Source organism: Rana temporaria, chromosome 1, assembly GCF_905171775.1.
Source record: "Rana temporaria chromosome 1, aRanTem1.1, whole genome shotgun sequence".
Lineage (NCBI taxonomy): Eukaryota > Metazoa > Chordata > Amphibia > Anura > Ranidae > Rana > Rana temporaria.
This window is the reverse complement of record NC_053489.1, coordinates 518,101,332-518,119,709: the sequence shown is the minus strand read 5'-3', so window position 1 is coordinate 518,119,709 and position 18,378 is coordinate 518,101,332. Positions and strand designations below refer to the sequence as shown.

Here is an 18,378-nt window from a genome sequence, read left to right as displayed (position 1 = left end):
ACAAGATATTACCGGAAAGGTCTAGGAAACGCCAAATTTTTGTAAATAAAACACCAATGTGAATTGTAGGGCAAACAAATGCAATAAATTACCCAAACTTTTTGGTAAAGTACAAAAAAAGACAAGGTTGCGCTGAGTAGATACCCAACATGCCAAACCTTAAAGGGGTTGTAAAGGAATTTTTTTTTTCATAATAAGCATCCTTTACCTGCAGACATTCCTCTTTTCACTTCCTCATTGTTTGTTTTTGCTCAGAAGTTGCTCTATTTCTTCTCTGTTCTGTTCACTTCCTGCTTGTCCGATTGTTACTCACCACCGTGATGGGAGGATTTACTGCGGTGGTGAGTAACGTGCTCACCCCCTCCTGGGAACTACATCTGTGCGGCAGGACGCTCTACATGTTAGAGACTTCAAGGAGGTGTGAATTACTGGGCGTGCCGCAATGCATACTGGGAAATGTAGTTCTTACATGAACAAACGATGCAAACCAGGAAGTGAATAAGAGAACAGAAACTAGAACGCCGGAGGTGATATAGATGAAGGAATTTAATAGGTATTTACTCGTTTTTTAACAGAATTATTACACTATTCTGTGTCTACAGTAGGTGAACCCGATTTTGTGTCAATCTCGCTCTCTTTCTCGGCGAGATTGAGCACCTACGAGCCCCATCGCGGGAGCCAGCGCCGAGCTGGCTTGCCGCGATGGAGACAGAGCCGTCATAGAAGCGACGGGAGATCCGACTTGGATTCCCGCCAATTCTACACGTGTGCGGCGTTTGTTATGAATCCTGAGGGGGAAGTCCCCGCCGGATTTTAAATAAAAATCCGGCATGGGTCCCCCCCTCAGGAGCATACCGGGCCCTTAGGTCTGTTATGGGTTGTAAGGAGAGCCCCCCTACGCCGAAAAAAACGGCGTAGGGGGTCCCCCTACAATCCATACCAGACCCGTATCCAAAGCACGCTACCCGGCCAGCCAGGAAGGGAGTGGGGACGAGCGAGCGCCCCCCCCCCCCCCCCTGAGCCGTACCAGGCTGCATGCCCTCAACATGGGGGGGTTGGGTGCTCTGGGGCAGGGGGGCGCACTGCGGCCCCCCCACCTCAGAGCACCCTGTCCCCATGTTGATGAGGACAGGGCCCCTTCCCGACAACCCTGGCCGTTGGTTGTCGGGGTATGCGGGCGGGAGGCTTATCGGAATCTGGGAGCCCCCTTTAATAAGGGGGCCCCCAGATACCGGCCCCCCACCCTAAGTGAATGAGTATGGGGTACATCGTACCCCTACCCATTCACCTGCAAGAAAAGTGGTAAAAACACAAATAAACCACACAGGGTATTAAAATATTTTATTTTTCTGCTCCGGAGGCCTCCCCTGTCTTCTTTATTAGCTCTTTTACCAGGGGAGGCTTCTTCTTTGACGTCTTCGGGTGGGTGGGGGCCGCCGTCTGGTTCTCTTCCACCGCCGGGGGGGGGTCGCTTTTAAAAAAGCCCCCACCCCCCGGCGGGTTTCCTCCGGCGTCTTCGGCGGGGCTCTTCTTCTTCCGCTATCCCGACGGGTCTTCTCAACTCTCCGGGGGTCTCCTTCTGTCTTCGCCGCTCTCCGCTCTTGACTCGTCGCACCCCGGTTCTTCGTCTCGCTGTCCGGTGTCTTCTTCCGTGCTTTACGTCTTCTCCTTCCGTGCTGTGATGAGTTCTTCTTCCGCGCTGTGACGTCATGTTCTTCACTTCTCTCCTTCTCCCGATGTTGCCACGCCGGTCCTCCTCGCTGAAATGACGGATGCGCGCCTTGCATCGGACCTATATAGGCCTCACAGTCCCATCATGCTCTGTACCTACCCATGTGATACCTACCACGTGGGTAGGTATCACATGGGTAGGTACAGAGCATGATGGGACTGTGAGGCCTATATAGGTCCGATGCAAGGCGCGCATCCGTCATTTCAGCGAGGAGGACCGGCGTGGCAACATCGGGAGAAGGAGAGAAGTGAAGAACATGACGTCACAGCGCGGAAGAAGAACTCATCACAGCACGGAAGGAGAAGACGTAAAGCACGGAAGAAGACACCGGACAGCGAGACGAAGAACCGGGGTGCGACGAGTCAAGAGCGGAGAGCGGCGAAGACAGAAGGAGACCCCCGGAGAGTTGAGAAGACCCGTCGGGATAGCGGAAGAAGAAGAGCCCCGCCGAAGACGCCGGAGGAAACCCGCCGGGGGGTGGGGGCTTTTTTAAAAGCGCCCCCCCCCCGGCGGTGGAAGAGAACCAGACGGCGGCCCCCACCCACCCGAAGACGTCAAAGAAGAAGCCTCCCCTGGTAAAAGAGCTAATAAAGAAGACAGGGGAGGCCTCCGGAGCAGAAAAATAAAATATTTTAATACCCTGTGTGGTTTATTTGTGTTTTTACCACTTTTCTTGCAGGTGAATGGGTAGGGGTACGATGTACCCCATACTCATTCACTTAGGGTGGGGGGCCGGTATCTGGGGGCCCCCTTATTAAAGGGGGCTCCCAGATTCCGATAAGCCTCCCGCCCGCATACCCCGACAACCAACGGCCAGGGTTGTCGGGAAGGGGCCCTGTCCTCATCAACATGGGGACAGGGTGCTCTGAGGTGGGGGGGCCGCAGTGCGCCCCCCTGCCCCAGAGCACCCAACCCCCCCATGTTGAGGGCATGCAGCCTGGTACGGCTCAGGAGGGGGGGGGGCGCTCGCTCGTCCCCACTCCCTTCCTGGCTGGCCGGGTAGCGTGCTTTGGATACGGGTCTGGTATGGATTGTAGGGGGACCCCCTACGCCGTTTTTTTCGGTGTAGGGGGGCTCTCCTTACAACCCATAACAGACCTAAGGGCCCGGTATGCTCCTGAGGGGGGGACCCATGCCGGATTTTTATTTAAAATCCGGCGGGGACTTCCCCCTCAGGATTCATAACAAACGCCGCACACGTGTAGAATTGGCGGGAATCCAAGTCGGATCTCCCGTCGCTTCTATGACGCGCTTGCTGGGATGTGCTGTCACTATTCCAGTGAGTGCGAGGTGTCGGGGAGATCTCGGCACCCTGTCGCCGAGTATCAGCGCGACGCTGTCGTGCTAAAAGCACAATATCACAAACACCTACTGTACCTTGCAGACATTAATTTTAGGCAAATTTTTTTTTTCCTTTAGTGACCCTTTAAATTTTTGTGTGCCAGTGAAATGGCGTCAATCTTCAGTACCCTATATTTTCTATAGGCAACGCTTCAAAGGCCCCCTATAGGTATTAGTTTAGTAACACTAAACTGAGGAGGTCTTGAGTTAGAATTTCTCTCATTCCGACATGTGCAGTATCACAATCACCGTTTTCATGCGTAGGCGCCCCGACGCAAGTGTTTACGTTCCTACGTTCAGAACTCTGAATAAACGACACGGCCACCCTAGATGTTTAACCCCTTCCCAGCCAGTGTCATTAGTACAGTTGCAGTGTATATTTTTAGAATTGATCACTCTTAGTGTCACTGGTAACAACAAAAAGTGTCAAAAGCGCCAGTCTCAGATTGTGCACCGCAATATCGCAGTCCCTCCCTAAGTCACTGATCGCCTCAATTACTAGTAACAATTTAAAAATCAAATCTTTACAGTGAGGGAAACAATATTTGATCCCCTCATGATTTTCTATGTTTGCCCACTAACAAAGAAATGATCAGTCTATGATTTTAAACAGTGAGAGACAGAAAAAAAAAAAAAAAAAAAATCAAGGAAAAAAACGCATTTCAAAAAGTTATAAATTGATTTGCATTTAACAAATGAAATAAGTATTTGATCCCCCCCATCAGCAAGATTTCTGGCTCCCAGGTGTATTTCTATACAAACAACGAGCCGAGATTAGGAGCACAATAATCTCAGCTTATTACCTGTATAAAGACACCTAGGTGTACACAGAAGCAATCGGATTCCAATCTCTTCACCATGGCTAAAACCAAAGAGCTGCCCAAGGATGTTAGGGACAAGATTGTAGACCTTCAAGACCATCGACAAGCAGCTTTGTGAGAGGGTGATAACAGTTGGTGTGATTATTCGCAAATGGAAGAAACACAAAATAGCTGTAGATCTCCCTCGGTCTGGGGCTCCATGCAAGATCTCACCTTGTGGAGTTCCAATGATCAAGAGAACGGTGATTGGCCCAGAACTACACGGGAGAATCTTGTCGATCTCAAGGCAGCTAGGACCATAGTCACCAAGAAAATAATTGGTAAAACACTAGGCAACGCTGAACTGAAATCCTGCACCGCCCATAAGGTCCCCGTGCTCAAGAAAGCACATGCACAGGCCCGTCTGAAGTTTGCTAATGAACATCTGAATGAATCAGAGGATAACTGGGTGAAAGTGTTGTGTTCGGATGAGACCAAAAATCGATCACTTTGGCATCAACTCAACTTGCCGTGTTTGGAGGAGGAGTGCTGCAGATTACCCCAAGAACATTATGGGGGGGGGGGGGGGGTTTCTGCTAAGGGGACAGGACAACTTCACCAAAAAGGACTATGGATGGGGCCGTGTACCATCAAATCTTGGGTGATTGAAAATGGGTCATGGAAGGGTATACCAGCTTGACCATGACTCAAAACAAACGGCCAAGGCAACAAAAGGAGTGGCTCAAGAAGCATATTAAAAAGGTCCTGGAGTGGCCTAGCCAGTCTCCAGACCTTAATCCCATAGAAAATATGAGGAAGCTGAAGGTTCGAGCTATCAAACGTCAGTCTCGAAACCTTAATTATTTGGAGAGGATCTGCAAAGCGGAGTGGGACAAAATACTTCCCGAGATGTGTGCAAACCTGGTGGCCCACTACAAGAAACATCTGACCTCCGATTTCCAACAATGGTTTTGCCACCAAGTCATGTTTTGCGAAGGGGTCAAACACTTATTTCACTCATTAAAATGCAAATCAATTTAAAACTTTTTTAAAATGTGTTTTTTTCTGGATTTTTTGGTTGTTATTCTGTCTCTCACTTTTAAAATAAACCAACCATTTCTTTGTCAGTGGGCAAACGTACAAAACCAGCAGGGGATCAAATACCAGTTTGTTTTGGTAAAATATAAAAAGATGAGGTTGCACCGAGTAAATACCCAACATGTCAAACATTAAGTTTGCGTGCAGCCGTGAAACAGCGACAAACTATAGTATCCTATATTTTCTATAGGCAATGCTTCAAAAGCCAGTCTAGTGTTAGAGGTGGTCTGATGCTTGAATTATTGCTCTCATTCTGGAGTGTGTAGCGATATATAACAAGTGTATCGTAGTCAACATCTTCAGGCACAAGTGTCCCGACGTCTGTACGCACATATGCTTGGGTGTAACGTAAATTTTTTACAATAAAAAAAATAAAAAAACCTGTGATGATCTTCTGCATTGCATTACATTCAGTGGAGCACAGAGATCACACTGCATTACATTACTTTCACTGTCAACCAAAATCAAACTACATGCACGCTTTCAGGTCAGGAACAAGAAGGGGAGGAGAGCGGACACGTTTCTGCTTTCCTCTCTCCGCTCTACCCAGCGTCGCCAATTATGCCGGTCCAAGGCCCACAGATGGGCAAGCAAAGCCCAGCATAATAGCAGTGGCACTTTACGGGGATGTGCGCGCTTCCATCCAAAAAAATAAACCCTTGCCCGCAGACGATAGGAATTGTGCATTCCCGAGTGCACCTTTAATTGTGAACTTGCCACTGAATAACAAATTCCTTTTCTAAAAGGCAAAAGTTCTGACATTTCCAATTGGGGCATAAGACTGTACAGAGGAATGAGGAATGGAATGAGTCGTAGCTGATGTAGCGGAAAGGTCTTTGCAGCTGCAGGATCTCTAAGAGACACAGGGTCTCTGATGGAGATGACCCCTATAACAATATTGATCCCAGATTTCAGGCATCAGGGATACTGAACTCTCATGAAATAACTAGGGGAGTATGAGCGGAGGTCACCGGAAAAGTGTTTTAGTGAAGACATGTTACTTACATGCAGTGGTAATGCAACTAGGCATGGGGCAGGACCTAAGGTCACTTCACCTAGCAGATGACGTCCGCTCAGTGCATAGACCTTAACCATTTTTGCAGTAAAGTCAATGTTGGCGGAAAATTTGAAAACGTGCTCAGTGCAAAACCGTGAGGTAGCACCCGATTCTTCTGCCCAAACCGCATTTACTCACACACTTAAAAAAAAATAAAGTTTTAGGCCTGAAGTTTGACCTCTATAACATCATATATTTTCTGAAAGCCATCCTAGAGCAGGGATATGCAATTAGCGGACCTCCAGTTGTTGCTAAACTACAAGTCACATCATGCCTCTGCCTGTAGGTGTCACGCTTGTGGCTGTCAAAGTCTTTCTATGCCTCTTGTGACCTGTAGTTCTGCAACAGCTGGAGGTCCGCCAACAGCATATCCCTGCCCTAGAGAATAAAATAGCGGTAGTTCCAAGGCCTTTGAGAAAACACACTGGGCGCTACATGTCAGGCGGGCGGTGACATTGCCTAGGGTGGAGGTAGGATGCCATCTAGCCAAGTTTTTTTTGTGTATAGTGGAAAAGACCTTCTACCCTTTCATTAGCAAGGTTGACCTCCTGTTAGTGGGGTCCATCAAACCAGGTGAGAGGAGCTTTGGTGGTGGGCACATTAGTGCTACATTCATTGGGGGTTAAAGTGTGCATTTATTATGCACAGGCAAGAAATTTGTTGCACTATCTGAAGATTTTTGACATTCAGATTGGATGGTGTATGGGACCGCTTTTACAATTTTGGACAATTTGAAAAAAAAATTCTTTGGGATATAGATTCCAAGAACTATATCTGCTCTATTACACCGACTCAAATTGTTTATTTTCTTTCTGAAGTTGTTGTACTGCACATTTTTTCCCACAGTTTACATTTTTAGGATACATATTGCTTTTGTTTCGATAATTTAGGGAGAGGATTTCATTACAGAGCTCTACTTATTCTAGGTGTACTGGTAAAGTAATACTTCAGCGACAGGGTCACACTTGAGCAAGGCCATAGCTTCACGACCTGTAAAACGCAGATTTACACAGGACACTCTGGTCTGGAAAGCACCACAATGCAAAGCCTAGTGCCCAAAGACCTCATTTCAGAGTAGCCCTGTGAATCCAAATCCAGAGGGGTCTGCCAGCAAAAAATGGTCAGACTTTCTTTAGCAGAGCCAACCTCTTAGGACACTAGCAAAACTGAGGCATGCTGGGTAGGCAACAGATGACATGTTACATTTTAAAAATTAAACAGCCAACAAGATTTTAACCATTCACTTTTCTCTCCTAATACACAAAATCAGACAGACAATCCTGAAGAGCACTTACATCAAACCTCCCAAGATTAGGTTTTTGCTTTCCAGCCAAAATTTTCAAAGCTGTGGATTTCCCAATACCATTAGTGCCAACCAATCCAAGCACCTCACCAGGTCGGGGAGTAGGCAACCTATATAAAAAAATTAAATACATTTTTTTTTTTTTTAACCGATCTGTGTAGATGAAATAAGTTAACAGAATACAAATCAATATTGGCACTCCACACACACTCTGAAAAGGCACAATCTATAACAGCCCTCAAAATTTCCACTCGCCTACTAGCATTTGGCGAGTGGATTTAAGCTGGGGGCGAGTGATGACAGGGCTGCATGACCAATCTCCCTCCAATCTGTGCCTACACTTAGAGTCCCGATGAGATTGGCGGCCGAAGAGGAAAGGTGCATGCTCGGGAAAAGTAGTCTGGTGAGCCGCGCACAGGCAGAGCAGTACACAGGTGCTCTCCTTACAATTCTCATTAAGCCATGGGACATAACAGTATGACCTCTCTGAGCCTGCCCCCCTCCCCTGGGCCCCGAACAATGTAGCTGGAGAGCAGAAAGTAATGAGTGAGGTGGAGGATTGCAAAAATTACCACTCCGGTGCAGCGCTCACTGAAAGTTGCCCTGACATGAGAGCGGCAGCCTTCTAGTTTGTGCAGTTTACTTCTCCTTGTGCTCTATGTAAGTTTAGCCTGAGCACTGTCAACAGACTGGTCTCAATGTGTGCTGTGCGGTGTCAATGTGCGCTGTGCTATGGTGTCAATGGCTGTGCAGTTGTGTGGATCTCAGCGCTGGATTGTACTCCCTCCTGCTGTGCTGCAGCTCCTCTCCTCTCTGCCAGCCTGAATAAAAGGGGGAAGTGGGGACATGCAACCGTGGAGCCGCACACACAGGCTCCTGATGATGAGATGAATGGGAGAGAGAGAGAGAGAGAGAGAGAGAGAGAGAGAGAGAGAGAGAGAGAGAGAGAGAGAGAGAGAGAGAGAGAGAGAGAGAGAGAGAGAGAGAGAGAGAGAGGTTGGATGGGAGTTGCAGAGGAGACAGCAAGAGAATGGGGAAGAGACCCGGTTCTAGTGCCTTGTCCCTCTGGTCTGCCCCCAGTGCCCTGTCCCTCTGGTCTGACCCCAGTGCCCTGTCGCTCTGGTCTGACCCCAGTGCCCTGTCGCTCTGGTCTGACCCCAGTGCCCTGTCGCTCTGGTCTGACCCCAGTGCCCTGTCCCATTTTGTTAAAGTTGTTGTTGGTAATATTTAATTTTGTAACTTGATTCTGCATAAAACATTGTCATTCCATGAGATAATCTACGAGGGCGTGTTTACGGGTGCAATTAGGAGCAGGGCAGTGTATGAATTAGGTGGGGCAACTGGTGGCGAGTAACTCTTGAGGCCTGGCTAGTAGCTCAGGACTTGAAATTTTGAGCCCTGATCTATAAGCTTGTAACCAGTACAATCTTTGTATGGGCATTCAAATCATTTAGATGAAACAGCTTTAGCCTATAGAAGTAGAGGCTCAAACATCCTAGCCCAGGTATTAGTATCTTACTCGGTCACTAACCAAGTATTTGGATGACGTTATTAGGAGATGCGAGAATGTATACAATGGAATATAAAAATTCTACCAGGTTTACAAAAATACCTTGCACTAAAAGACCTGCAATGGCAGAGAGCCCTCAGCCAAGTAGGGATGAATACAAAGAAGTAAATACATTTGTGAGTATCTGAGATTTCCTAACACACAACGCATATGTAATCTGCAGGACACTGATTGGCTGTCAGCATTACGATTGCCCTCAAAAGGGCCGGTTGTATCTGTAATATTAGATGTCCAGGGCATCCCCTCCCCTTTACATTGGATGTCAAGAGCCACCCCACCATCAGAAGTTGAGTACCCCACTCTCCCTTACATCAAAATGCACCCCCCTTTCCTTATGCTGCTACTGGGAAGACGCTGGATGCATTGCTTGAAAACAGAAAGTAAGGGTCTAGAGTAGGACCAGAGGAGGGCTGGAGCTTTCCTGCAGCTGCAGGAGAGGTGCGAGGGCCACATGAAATGGCCTGGAGGACCAGATTTGGCCTGCGGGCCTTGTGTTTGCCACCTATGCCTTACATGTTCAAATCGATTTTTGCCACAACAGGCATTCCATATTTATATATCTACAAATCCATTTCTTTCAAATAAAAAGATGTGGAAACAAATGGACATGTTAGACAACCGCATTAAAGCTCTAGAGATCAAATGATCATAAGCAGAAAAATAAGCAGAAAAAAAAGCAATGTTTGTTGCATACAGCTTGTCCTGGGGGCACCTCTGCATGCTCACTCCCCAGCCACTGCTCTATGCGTCCATATAACACAGAGCCGCGGCTCGACCCCTCATTGGCTCAGGGGTGGAAACCTTTTAAATCCTGTGTTGATTGTGCTTTTGACATTCGTTTGAGACACTTCTGAGATCACTCAAAATAAGTTGTGCATTAGAGCTGGTTTTTAATCCCCAATAGAGTCATATAGGAAGAATATAGGAAGAAGCAAACAAAGGCTTACCTGTGAAGCTTAAAGGCATTGGCACAATATCGGTGAGTGGTTTCCTTTTCCAGGTTACTTGGCAGGTTAACAATGGACAAAGCTACAAAGGGACATTTCTGTAAACAAAAACAGAACAATAAACAGAAATTCACATGAAGCAGGAGTCAGCACATGCTTCTTGTTTAACCATCCATGCAGTTCAGTGCCACCTAAAGCGGATACTTAAAAGCTAAAAAAAACACAAAAAATAAATAAAAGGAATATATTGTAGCTTACCAAGCCTTACATGTGGTGGCTGCATTTATTTTCTTTTTAGGGCTGAATGTTTTGTCAATTCTCCTATACGTCTTTGCTCCTGGCAGCAGCTCTTTGGCAGAAAAATGCCTGCCGGTTTTAAATGTGTGCAACATGTTCAGGTGCGTCAAGTCATTACGCTCAAGCACTAAACGCGCCTAACGTCAATAAGCATTTAGACGCAATCAATCTGTTCCTCTGCCAAAACGCCGTTGCTCCTGGGCGCATTGGCTGTGGGCTTTGATGGCTTCTCCAAATGCCTGTGTCTGCATGGGACACATGGGCTAAACTGCAGGGGCATTTATAATTTTTTTATATATATTTATTTATTTATTATATACGCGAGTATAAGCCGACCCGACTATAAGCAGAGGCACCTAATTTTACCCCAAAAAAAAAAAAAGGGGGAAACGTATTGACTCTATTATAAGCCTAGGGTGTCCATCTGCATGCCTCACTGTGCCCATGACTAGACTGACGTTTAACATGAGTCTATGGAAGGGGTGCCTGGCTTTGAAAAAAATCGGTGCTCTTATTATAGGCTTACCTATTGGTACTGTAAATATCTCCTAAATCTGCACAATTTCGGAGATATTTACTGTACAGTTTTTTAAAGCGGGGGTTCACCCAAAAAACATTTTTTAACATTACATTCAGCCGAGTTGTCAGAATGACAATAGGCTGTTTTTTTTTTTAATTTTATCCCCATACATACCGTATTTTCACCGACGCTTCCGGGTATGTCTTCTGCGGGAGTGGCCGTTCCTAATTGATTGACAGGCTTCCGACCCTCGCATACAGCGCGTCACGGGTTGCCGAAAGAAGCCGGACTGCGAGTCGGCTCTATACGGCGCCTGCGCACCGACGTTCGGCTTCTTTCGGCAACTCGTGACGCGCAGTATGAACCACCGCTTTAAAGTCGCCAGCGCATGTACTCTCAAGGAACAGCCACTCGGGCCATTCTTACAGAGTCCTGTGGCATAAGCTCACACATGCATGAGAGGGAGCGACACCATCGCAACTCCGGCCACTTACACAGCTAGAGTCCATGTGAAGATGGAAGCCCTCTCAATGGTCAGGGCGCTGGAGGGCTTTATTTTAAAGTAAGTTTCACATAATGCATACTAGCACATTATGGCTTTACCTTGCAGGGTTAGAAAATAAAAGAATAAAAGGAAAGGGGGGGGGGGGGGGGTGTCAAAAAATAAAATAAAAAAGAAGGGGACACACACACACACAGGTTTACTACCATTTAAAAATGGTCAGTGTGCATGAGGCCTTAAGCTTTTCCTTTATTTCACCTTGTGGTCTGCATTCTGGGTGAAGTAGTAAAATCACACACACCTTTGTACAACAGCGTTGTCATTCTGGAGACAGGCAGATTTAGATGGATATGACTAACAAATTGAAGCAAAAACACTAGCTAACACTTTATAAGTAGGTACAGTTTTTTACTTTTGGAATTTATAACTACACCCCTGTAATGCAGCCACCATATCGAATGATTGGTAAGGTGCAATTATATACATTTTTGTTTTTAGGTTTAATACCGTTTCAATGGTGTCAGCTACCTACTGATGATTGTAGAAGCAAAAGTCACAAACTAAGATTCACTTTAAACTAATTTACTATGAAAATGAACAGATTTTTTTTGATAATATAAAACAAACAAACACACACACACACACACTTAATAATGGGATCCTTGCCACATTAAAGTTACCTTGATACAGATACCACATCCGATGCAGAGGGTTTCTGAAAGCCATACAATCTTGCTCTGTGCAGTGACCTCAATGCACAGTTTTCCTAAGAAAAAGAAACAAACCAATCATTTTTACAAGAACTTTTAAAAGAAAATGTAGGAATAAAAATATTGAAGCAACGACTAACAAAATGAGTGGCAAGAAATATTTTGAAGGCATATCACAAAAGATTGGGAAAACAAATCTAAAAGGTGTACTACATATAGTAAATGAACAATTCAAAGCTTAAATGGGAGCATGGTTCTAGTTCTCAAAAGGAGCTACCATATTAGAATATGGGATGAACTGTAGGATATTGTTATGGGAGGAACTGGATAGGATATTGGGGGATGCACTTTAAGTGGTATCAGAGGTAAACCAGTGGGGGATAGACTGGGGAGAGGGAACAGTGGAGGAAATAAACTGGTGAGAGTGTATAGAGAGGTGGTTTTGGGGGTAGACAAAAAGGGAGAGGTAAGGGTAGTTGGGAGCAAGAAAGGTAAAAGGAGGGGGGAGTGCAGTTAAAGTAAGCCTCGCTTAACACTAAAATCCCTGCATCTATAGACATTCACGATCGAACACTAACCTACCTAGCCCTGTAAAAGAAGAAATCAGTATACATACCTTTCTTGAAGCCGATCTGATCTCCAGCGGCAGAAGCTCTGCAGTCTCTGGAGAGGAGACGGATCTGTGTCTCTTGTACATAGAGACACAGATCGGTCACCCCCCCAGTCACCCCCCCCTCCACCTACAGTTAGAACACTAAGCAGGGATACATTTAACCCCTTCCTCACCCCCTAGTGTTAACCCCTTCAATGCCAGTCACATTTATACTGTAATTAGTGCATATTTATAGCACTGATCGCAGTATAAATGTGAATGGCGCCAAAAATGTGTCCGATGTGTCCGCCATAACGTCGCAGTCCATTAAAAATCGCAGATCGCCGCCATTTCTAGTAAAAAAAATAATAAAAAAAAAATAATTCTGTCCCCTATTTTGTAAGCGCTATAACTTTTGCGCAAACCAGTCGCTTATTGCGATTTTTTTTTTTTTTTTTTACCAAAAATATGTAGAAGAATACGTATCGGCCTAAACTGAGAAAAAAAAATGTTATTTTTTTTTTAAATTGGGATATTTATTATAGCAAGAAGTAAAAAATATTGTATTTTTTTCAAAATTGTCTCACTTTTTTGTTTATAGCGCAAAAAATAAAAACCGCACAGGCGATCAAATACCACCAAAAGAAAGCTCTACTTGTGGGGAAAAAAGGACGTCAATTTTGTTTGGGAGCCACGTCGCACGACCGCGCAATTGTTAGTTAAAGCGATGCAGTGCCGAAAGCTGAAATTTCACCTGGGCAGGAGGGGGGTATATGTGCCCAGTAAGCAAGTGGTTAAAATCGCATCTTTTTTTAAATGGAGAAAAGCTAGCCACAGAATGTGTAAAAATGTCAGCCCATTGCCATTTCTTAAGAGACTTCCAATGAACTGACGCTACACATATCTGGTAAACACTTTCTGTCCCTGCTAGTAGTTAAAAAAAAAAAAAAAAAAGAAAGATCTGAGCAGCAAGTGCTTGAAAAAGTGCCTGCAAAATGTCCCAAGTATCCCCAGATGGTCCGATCCCTACCAAAGTATTAGAAGGGGGACAGGATAAGACCGCTTAGGACCACCGCTATATACGGATTAAAGTTTCTATTCACTTACCCATTCGTACAACAGGACAGCTTTTCTTGCACTCTTGACGACACTTCTTTGGCTTGCATTTGTCATGATTAACAATAGCAATTCTTGTTAACTTGTCAGCCATCTTGAGGGTGTAGTATTGCCAAAGAGATTTCCAACAAGTTTGAAACCAGACCTAAGAAAAAGGGGGAAAAAAATCATTACAGGGCAGCCATTCTCAAACTGAGGTTGCACAGTACCAGAAACTACCGCTAGCAAATTCTGTAACCTTGCTTAAAGAGAAACTCCAGTGTCCCCCCCAAAAAAGAAAAGTTAGCAGCTACAAATATCAGTGATGTCCTCACCCAATCAGCTTTGGGTGCAGGCACCGACATCTCAGGTAAGGGAAACCGGCAGTGAAGCCTTCTGGCTTGACGTCCAGTTTTCTGCCGCTATGCACTTTGTGAATGGCCATTGCCAAAAGTGGCAGTAAGGGGGGGCGAACCGTAGCCTCAGTTTCACCTGCTTCAAGGTTCAATGTTGTGCATCAGAGATGATATTCTGTATACCTTGGTTGCAATGGGGGGAGTATTTCAATTACTGTTGCCTTTCTATCATCTAGAACCAGTCAACCCATTCTCCTCTGACATCAACAAGGCATTTTTGTCCACACAACCACCGCTCACTGGAAATTTTCTCTTTTTCGGACCATTCTCTGTAAACCCTAGAGATGGTTGTGCATGAAAATCCCAGTAGATCAGCAGTTTTTGAAATACTCAGACAAACCTGTCTGGCACCAACAACCAAAGTACATTCAAAGTCACTTATATCCCCTTTCTTCCAAATTCTGATGGTTTAAACCAGGGCTGTGGAGTCGGTAGATAAATGTTCCGACTCCTCAGTTTTATGTACTTCCGACTCCTCTGTATTAATATGCGAATGTATTTTATACATTCCTTGAGGGAAAGAAACGCAACCTACCACAGGACTACTGGCTGGGAAGCCAACAGTCTACTGTATTGCACAGTTTAAGCAAAAGACAAACACAATGAAAACAAAGTTTTATTAATTTTTTTTTACTAAAGCGGGGGTTCACCCGTACATAAAACATTTTCCCCATAGCTGGATGCTCGTTTTGTCTAGGGGAATCGGCTAGTTGTTTTAAAATATGAGCTGTACTTACCGTTTACGAGATGCATCTTCTCTGCCGCTTCCGGGTATGGGCTGCGGGACTGGGCGTTCCTATTTTGATTGACAGTCTTCCGAGAGGCTTCCGACGGTCGCATCCATCGCGTCACGATTTTCCGAAAGAAGCCGAACGTCGGTGCGCAGGATAGAGCCGCACCGACGTTCGGCTTCTTTCGGCTACTAGTGACGCGATGTATGCGACCATCGGAAGCCTCTCGGAAGACTGTCAATCAAGAAGGAACGCCCGCTCCCGAAGACCCATACCCGGAAGCGACGGAAGAAGATGCATCTCGAAAACGGTAAGTACAGCTCATATTTTAAAACTAGCCGATTCCCCTAGACAAAAACGAGCATCCATCGAAGGGGAAAAATTGTTTTATGGGTGAACTCCCGCTTTAATCAATCAAGTGGCTGGATAGTAGCAGCAGGCATAAACATCAGGAACAGGATCTTTACCAGTTCAAAAATACAAACCACATTATTTGGTTGTTTTAGAACAAAAACAAAACATAGGGCAGTGGGAGGATCCAGGAAGGGGCATTTATTCTAAAACATGATTTTCCTAGGAGAATCCCATAGTCATGTTTAAAGTTTAAGCTAACAATCTGAGTTTACAAGTTTTTATAGCCTTAGCTAAATGACAGCAGTTTTTCCAATGGTTTACAGCTTCAGTCTTGAACTACTGGCCCTCCATTCCCTTCACTTATACAAGTGTCTCACTCTCTAGTCCTGCAAAAAACATATTTATTTAATCCCTTATCAGTGAGAGGCTAGGTTACACATGGACGCTGCGTTCCCTGTAAAAGCAGAACACAACACTATGGAAAGTATAAGTATTGCCGCTCCTAATTGTGCGTTGCGTGCCATATAGTGAAGCACATGAAAAGCATGCTTCTTCACGGTCACTTAACGTGTTCGTTTTGCGGTTACGTGAGGCACTGCATGCATTGGTCTTTATTCTTACAGTAGAGAAGTAATTAATTATAACTTTTTGTGAATTGGGACATTTAAACTTGCTTTTTTTTTTTTTATTCCAATCTAAATTTAGTAGGAGTCGGTGCATTGTTTTCCGACTCCAGGTACCCAAAAATTTCCCTCGACTCCGACTCCACAGCCCTGGTTTAAACTTCAGCAAGTCATCTTCACTATGTCTAGATGCCTAAATGCATGGAATTGCTGCCATGTGATTGACTAATTAGCAATTTGTGTTACCAAGCAATTAAACAGGTGTACCTAATAAAGAGGCTGGTGAGTGTATACATCCATGAGGTTACATACAGGTTGCACTAACATGCTAGTACTTCTCAATAATAAAAAAACAAAAATGTCATTATGCCCACCAAACTGGGCAACATTATTTAATATGCTAGGGTTTGCAAACCCAGCACAGAGGCACAAGCAGAGCTCAGCAACTGTTACACAAAGGCTGGAAAGATAAGAATAGGAGAGCAAGTTTTGCAGAGTGCAGCTATCTCACTAGTCAAGGGACAGCTGGACAGTTCCCTCCGCAGATGTGTCCTGCTGACATTAGAACTCGGCATTTCTGCAATGTTATCAGATACTGTATAAAGACGTCATCTAAGACAGTAACAGAAAAAAAAACACCACATACCAAACTAAATAAAACCTACTAGCCATTGGCTCCTGCTGATATCAGTCAAATTCAGTAAGGGGGAGCGGAGGGAGGGGACCCCAGAAAAAGTATCAAGAGATCGCTCTGCAGAGCAAGAAAGAGACTTTTTTCATTTTATGGGGGCGGTGCATGTTACCAAAGTAGCATGCACCGCCTTCACTAGGCAAAAGGAGTTTTTATGAGCCAATTAATGGACAGCTGCACCCCAATACTTCATTACAAAAATGGTAAAAGTTTCCTCCCATATAAACTATTGGTAGCTGGCTATCACGATCCTTATTACTGGTTAGATAGTGGAGTGTTCAGTTGTTGCCTTGTATATTGGCAACATTAGAGATGCAGGCAGATTGTGGGTAGTAAATATACTGTACTTTCCTGACCCTGGCTTCCTTACTGCAGGGGAGACCACCAACTAAGTACCCCAAACCTTGTGAGAAGAGGATCCATCAGTGTTACCCTGGCATATGTAACCCAAAGCCATATATAAAAAAATATATATATATGAACACCTTTTAACAGGATCACAAGCAGTGGTCAGAATTTCTATTGAAGGGAAAGACGGCACATACATGGGGGGAAGAGGTACAAGGAGGAGATTTTAGGCTGCATAGCACAGGGCTCGACAAATCCCGGGCGCCAGGTCGCCATGGCGACTAGAAATGGGGTCCTGGCGACTTGGCTTGGAAGGGGGGGCAAAAAAATTTTTTTTTTTTTTGTGAGCTGGTGCCATCTGGTGGTGAGCCGTTGGTATTACAAGTTATTACCACCAGATGTGGAAGCTGGCGCCATCTGGTGGTGGCCGTTGGTATTACAAGTTAAACAGCAATTCTAATGTCATTTTTCACTATTTTCACTGCCATCTTCTTCCCTCTAATTGGAACCCCCAAACATTATATATATTTTTTATCCTAACACCCTGGAGAATAAAATATTCCAAATAGCAGAAGTTCAATTTTTGGGTGGAACTCCACATTAAGGCATATATACAAAATACTTCTGTTAATCATGTATAAAAATGACATCTTTTTATGTTTTTTGTCAATTAGGCTTCACAACACTGCATAATTCCAGCATGCCAAGGTGTTTTCAGAGAGTGGGCATAGAGGAGGGTTAAAGGGGTTGTAAAGGTTTCTGTTTTTTCACTTTCATGCATCCTATGCATGAAGGTGAAAAACCACCCGGCATTCACTGGCCCCACCGTTTTACTTACCTGAGTCCGCTCGGCTCCTCCCTGGCGTCCTCTTCTCCACGGAGTCTTGGTTTTGGATAGATTGACAGCTGCGGGAGCCAATCGCTGCACTGCTATCAAATACAATGATGCCGAGTGTATGAAACTGCGGGCGAGAGCCCCAGGCACCTGCGGGGAGGGGGACCGGGGGGGGGGTTGAAGAGCCCCAGAACCCACTGTTGAATCACTCTCCCACCTGGAAGACTGGTGAGCAAACAGTCACAGCAAAAACAATGCATATGGTGTTCAGCCTGCTGTGCTGCAGTACTGGACACCCATTGAGCTGAGTAAATTACAGCACATCTGTCTAATTTACAGGGGTCTTCAAACTATGGCCCTCCAGTTGTTCAGGAACTACAATTCCCATCATGCCTAGTCATGTGTACGAATGTCAGAATTTTACAATGCCTCATGGGATATGTAGTCCCGCAACACCTGGAGGGCCGTAGTTTGAAGCTCCCTGGACCCTAATAAGACCACCATATACATTCAGCCCTAGCAGTCTGTCATGTAGGAGGAGTACAGACGGTCCAGTACTCCCACCCATGTACATTCAGCCCTAGCAGTCTGTCATGGAGGAGAACAGACGGTCCAGTACTCCCACCCATGCACCTTGCTATGAAGCACTAAAGACAGCTCAGTACTATCGGTTCCCTAATCATTGCCAGTAAAACGACTTTCAGGGCCCACTGCTCGCAGCCTATAGGGGGAAACTAGACGGGTCAGAACAGCCGGTGACTCACTCCCCAGCCTTGGCCTCCCACACTCAGGCCAGATGGCAGGCCGAACAGGTGG

At 45.4% G+C, this 18,378-nt stretch overlaps 1 protein-coding gene across 1 annotated transcript in view; it reads right to left on the bottom strand.

The window, feature by feature from the left end:
• The window catches only part of ABCE1 (ATP binding cassette subfamily E member 1), a 46,005-nt gene that overhangs the window by 27,443 nt on the left and 184 nt on the right, over window positions 1-18,378 (bottom strand). The window contains exons 2-5 of the mRNA XM_040331579.1: window positions 13,577-13,730; window positions 11,848-11,933; window positions 9,849-9,946; window positions 7,324-7,441 (exon numbers count right to left, since the gene is read on the bottom strand). Coding sequence (XP_040187513.1) covers window positions 7,324-7,441; window positions 9,849-9,946; window positions 11,848-11,933; window positions 13,577-13,679 — 405 coding nt within the window. The 5' untranslated portion in view covers window positions 13,680-13,730. The remainder of the gene's footprint in view (window positions 1-7,323; window positions 7,442-9,848; window positions 9,947-11,847; window positions 11,934-13,576; window positions 13,731-18,378) is intronic.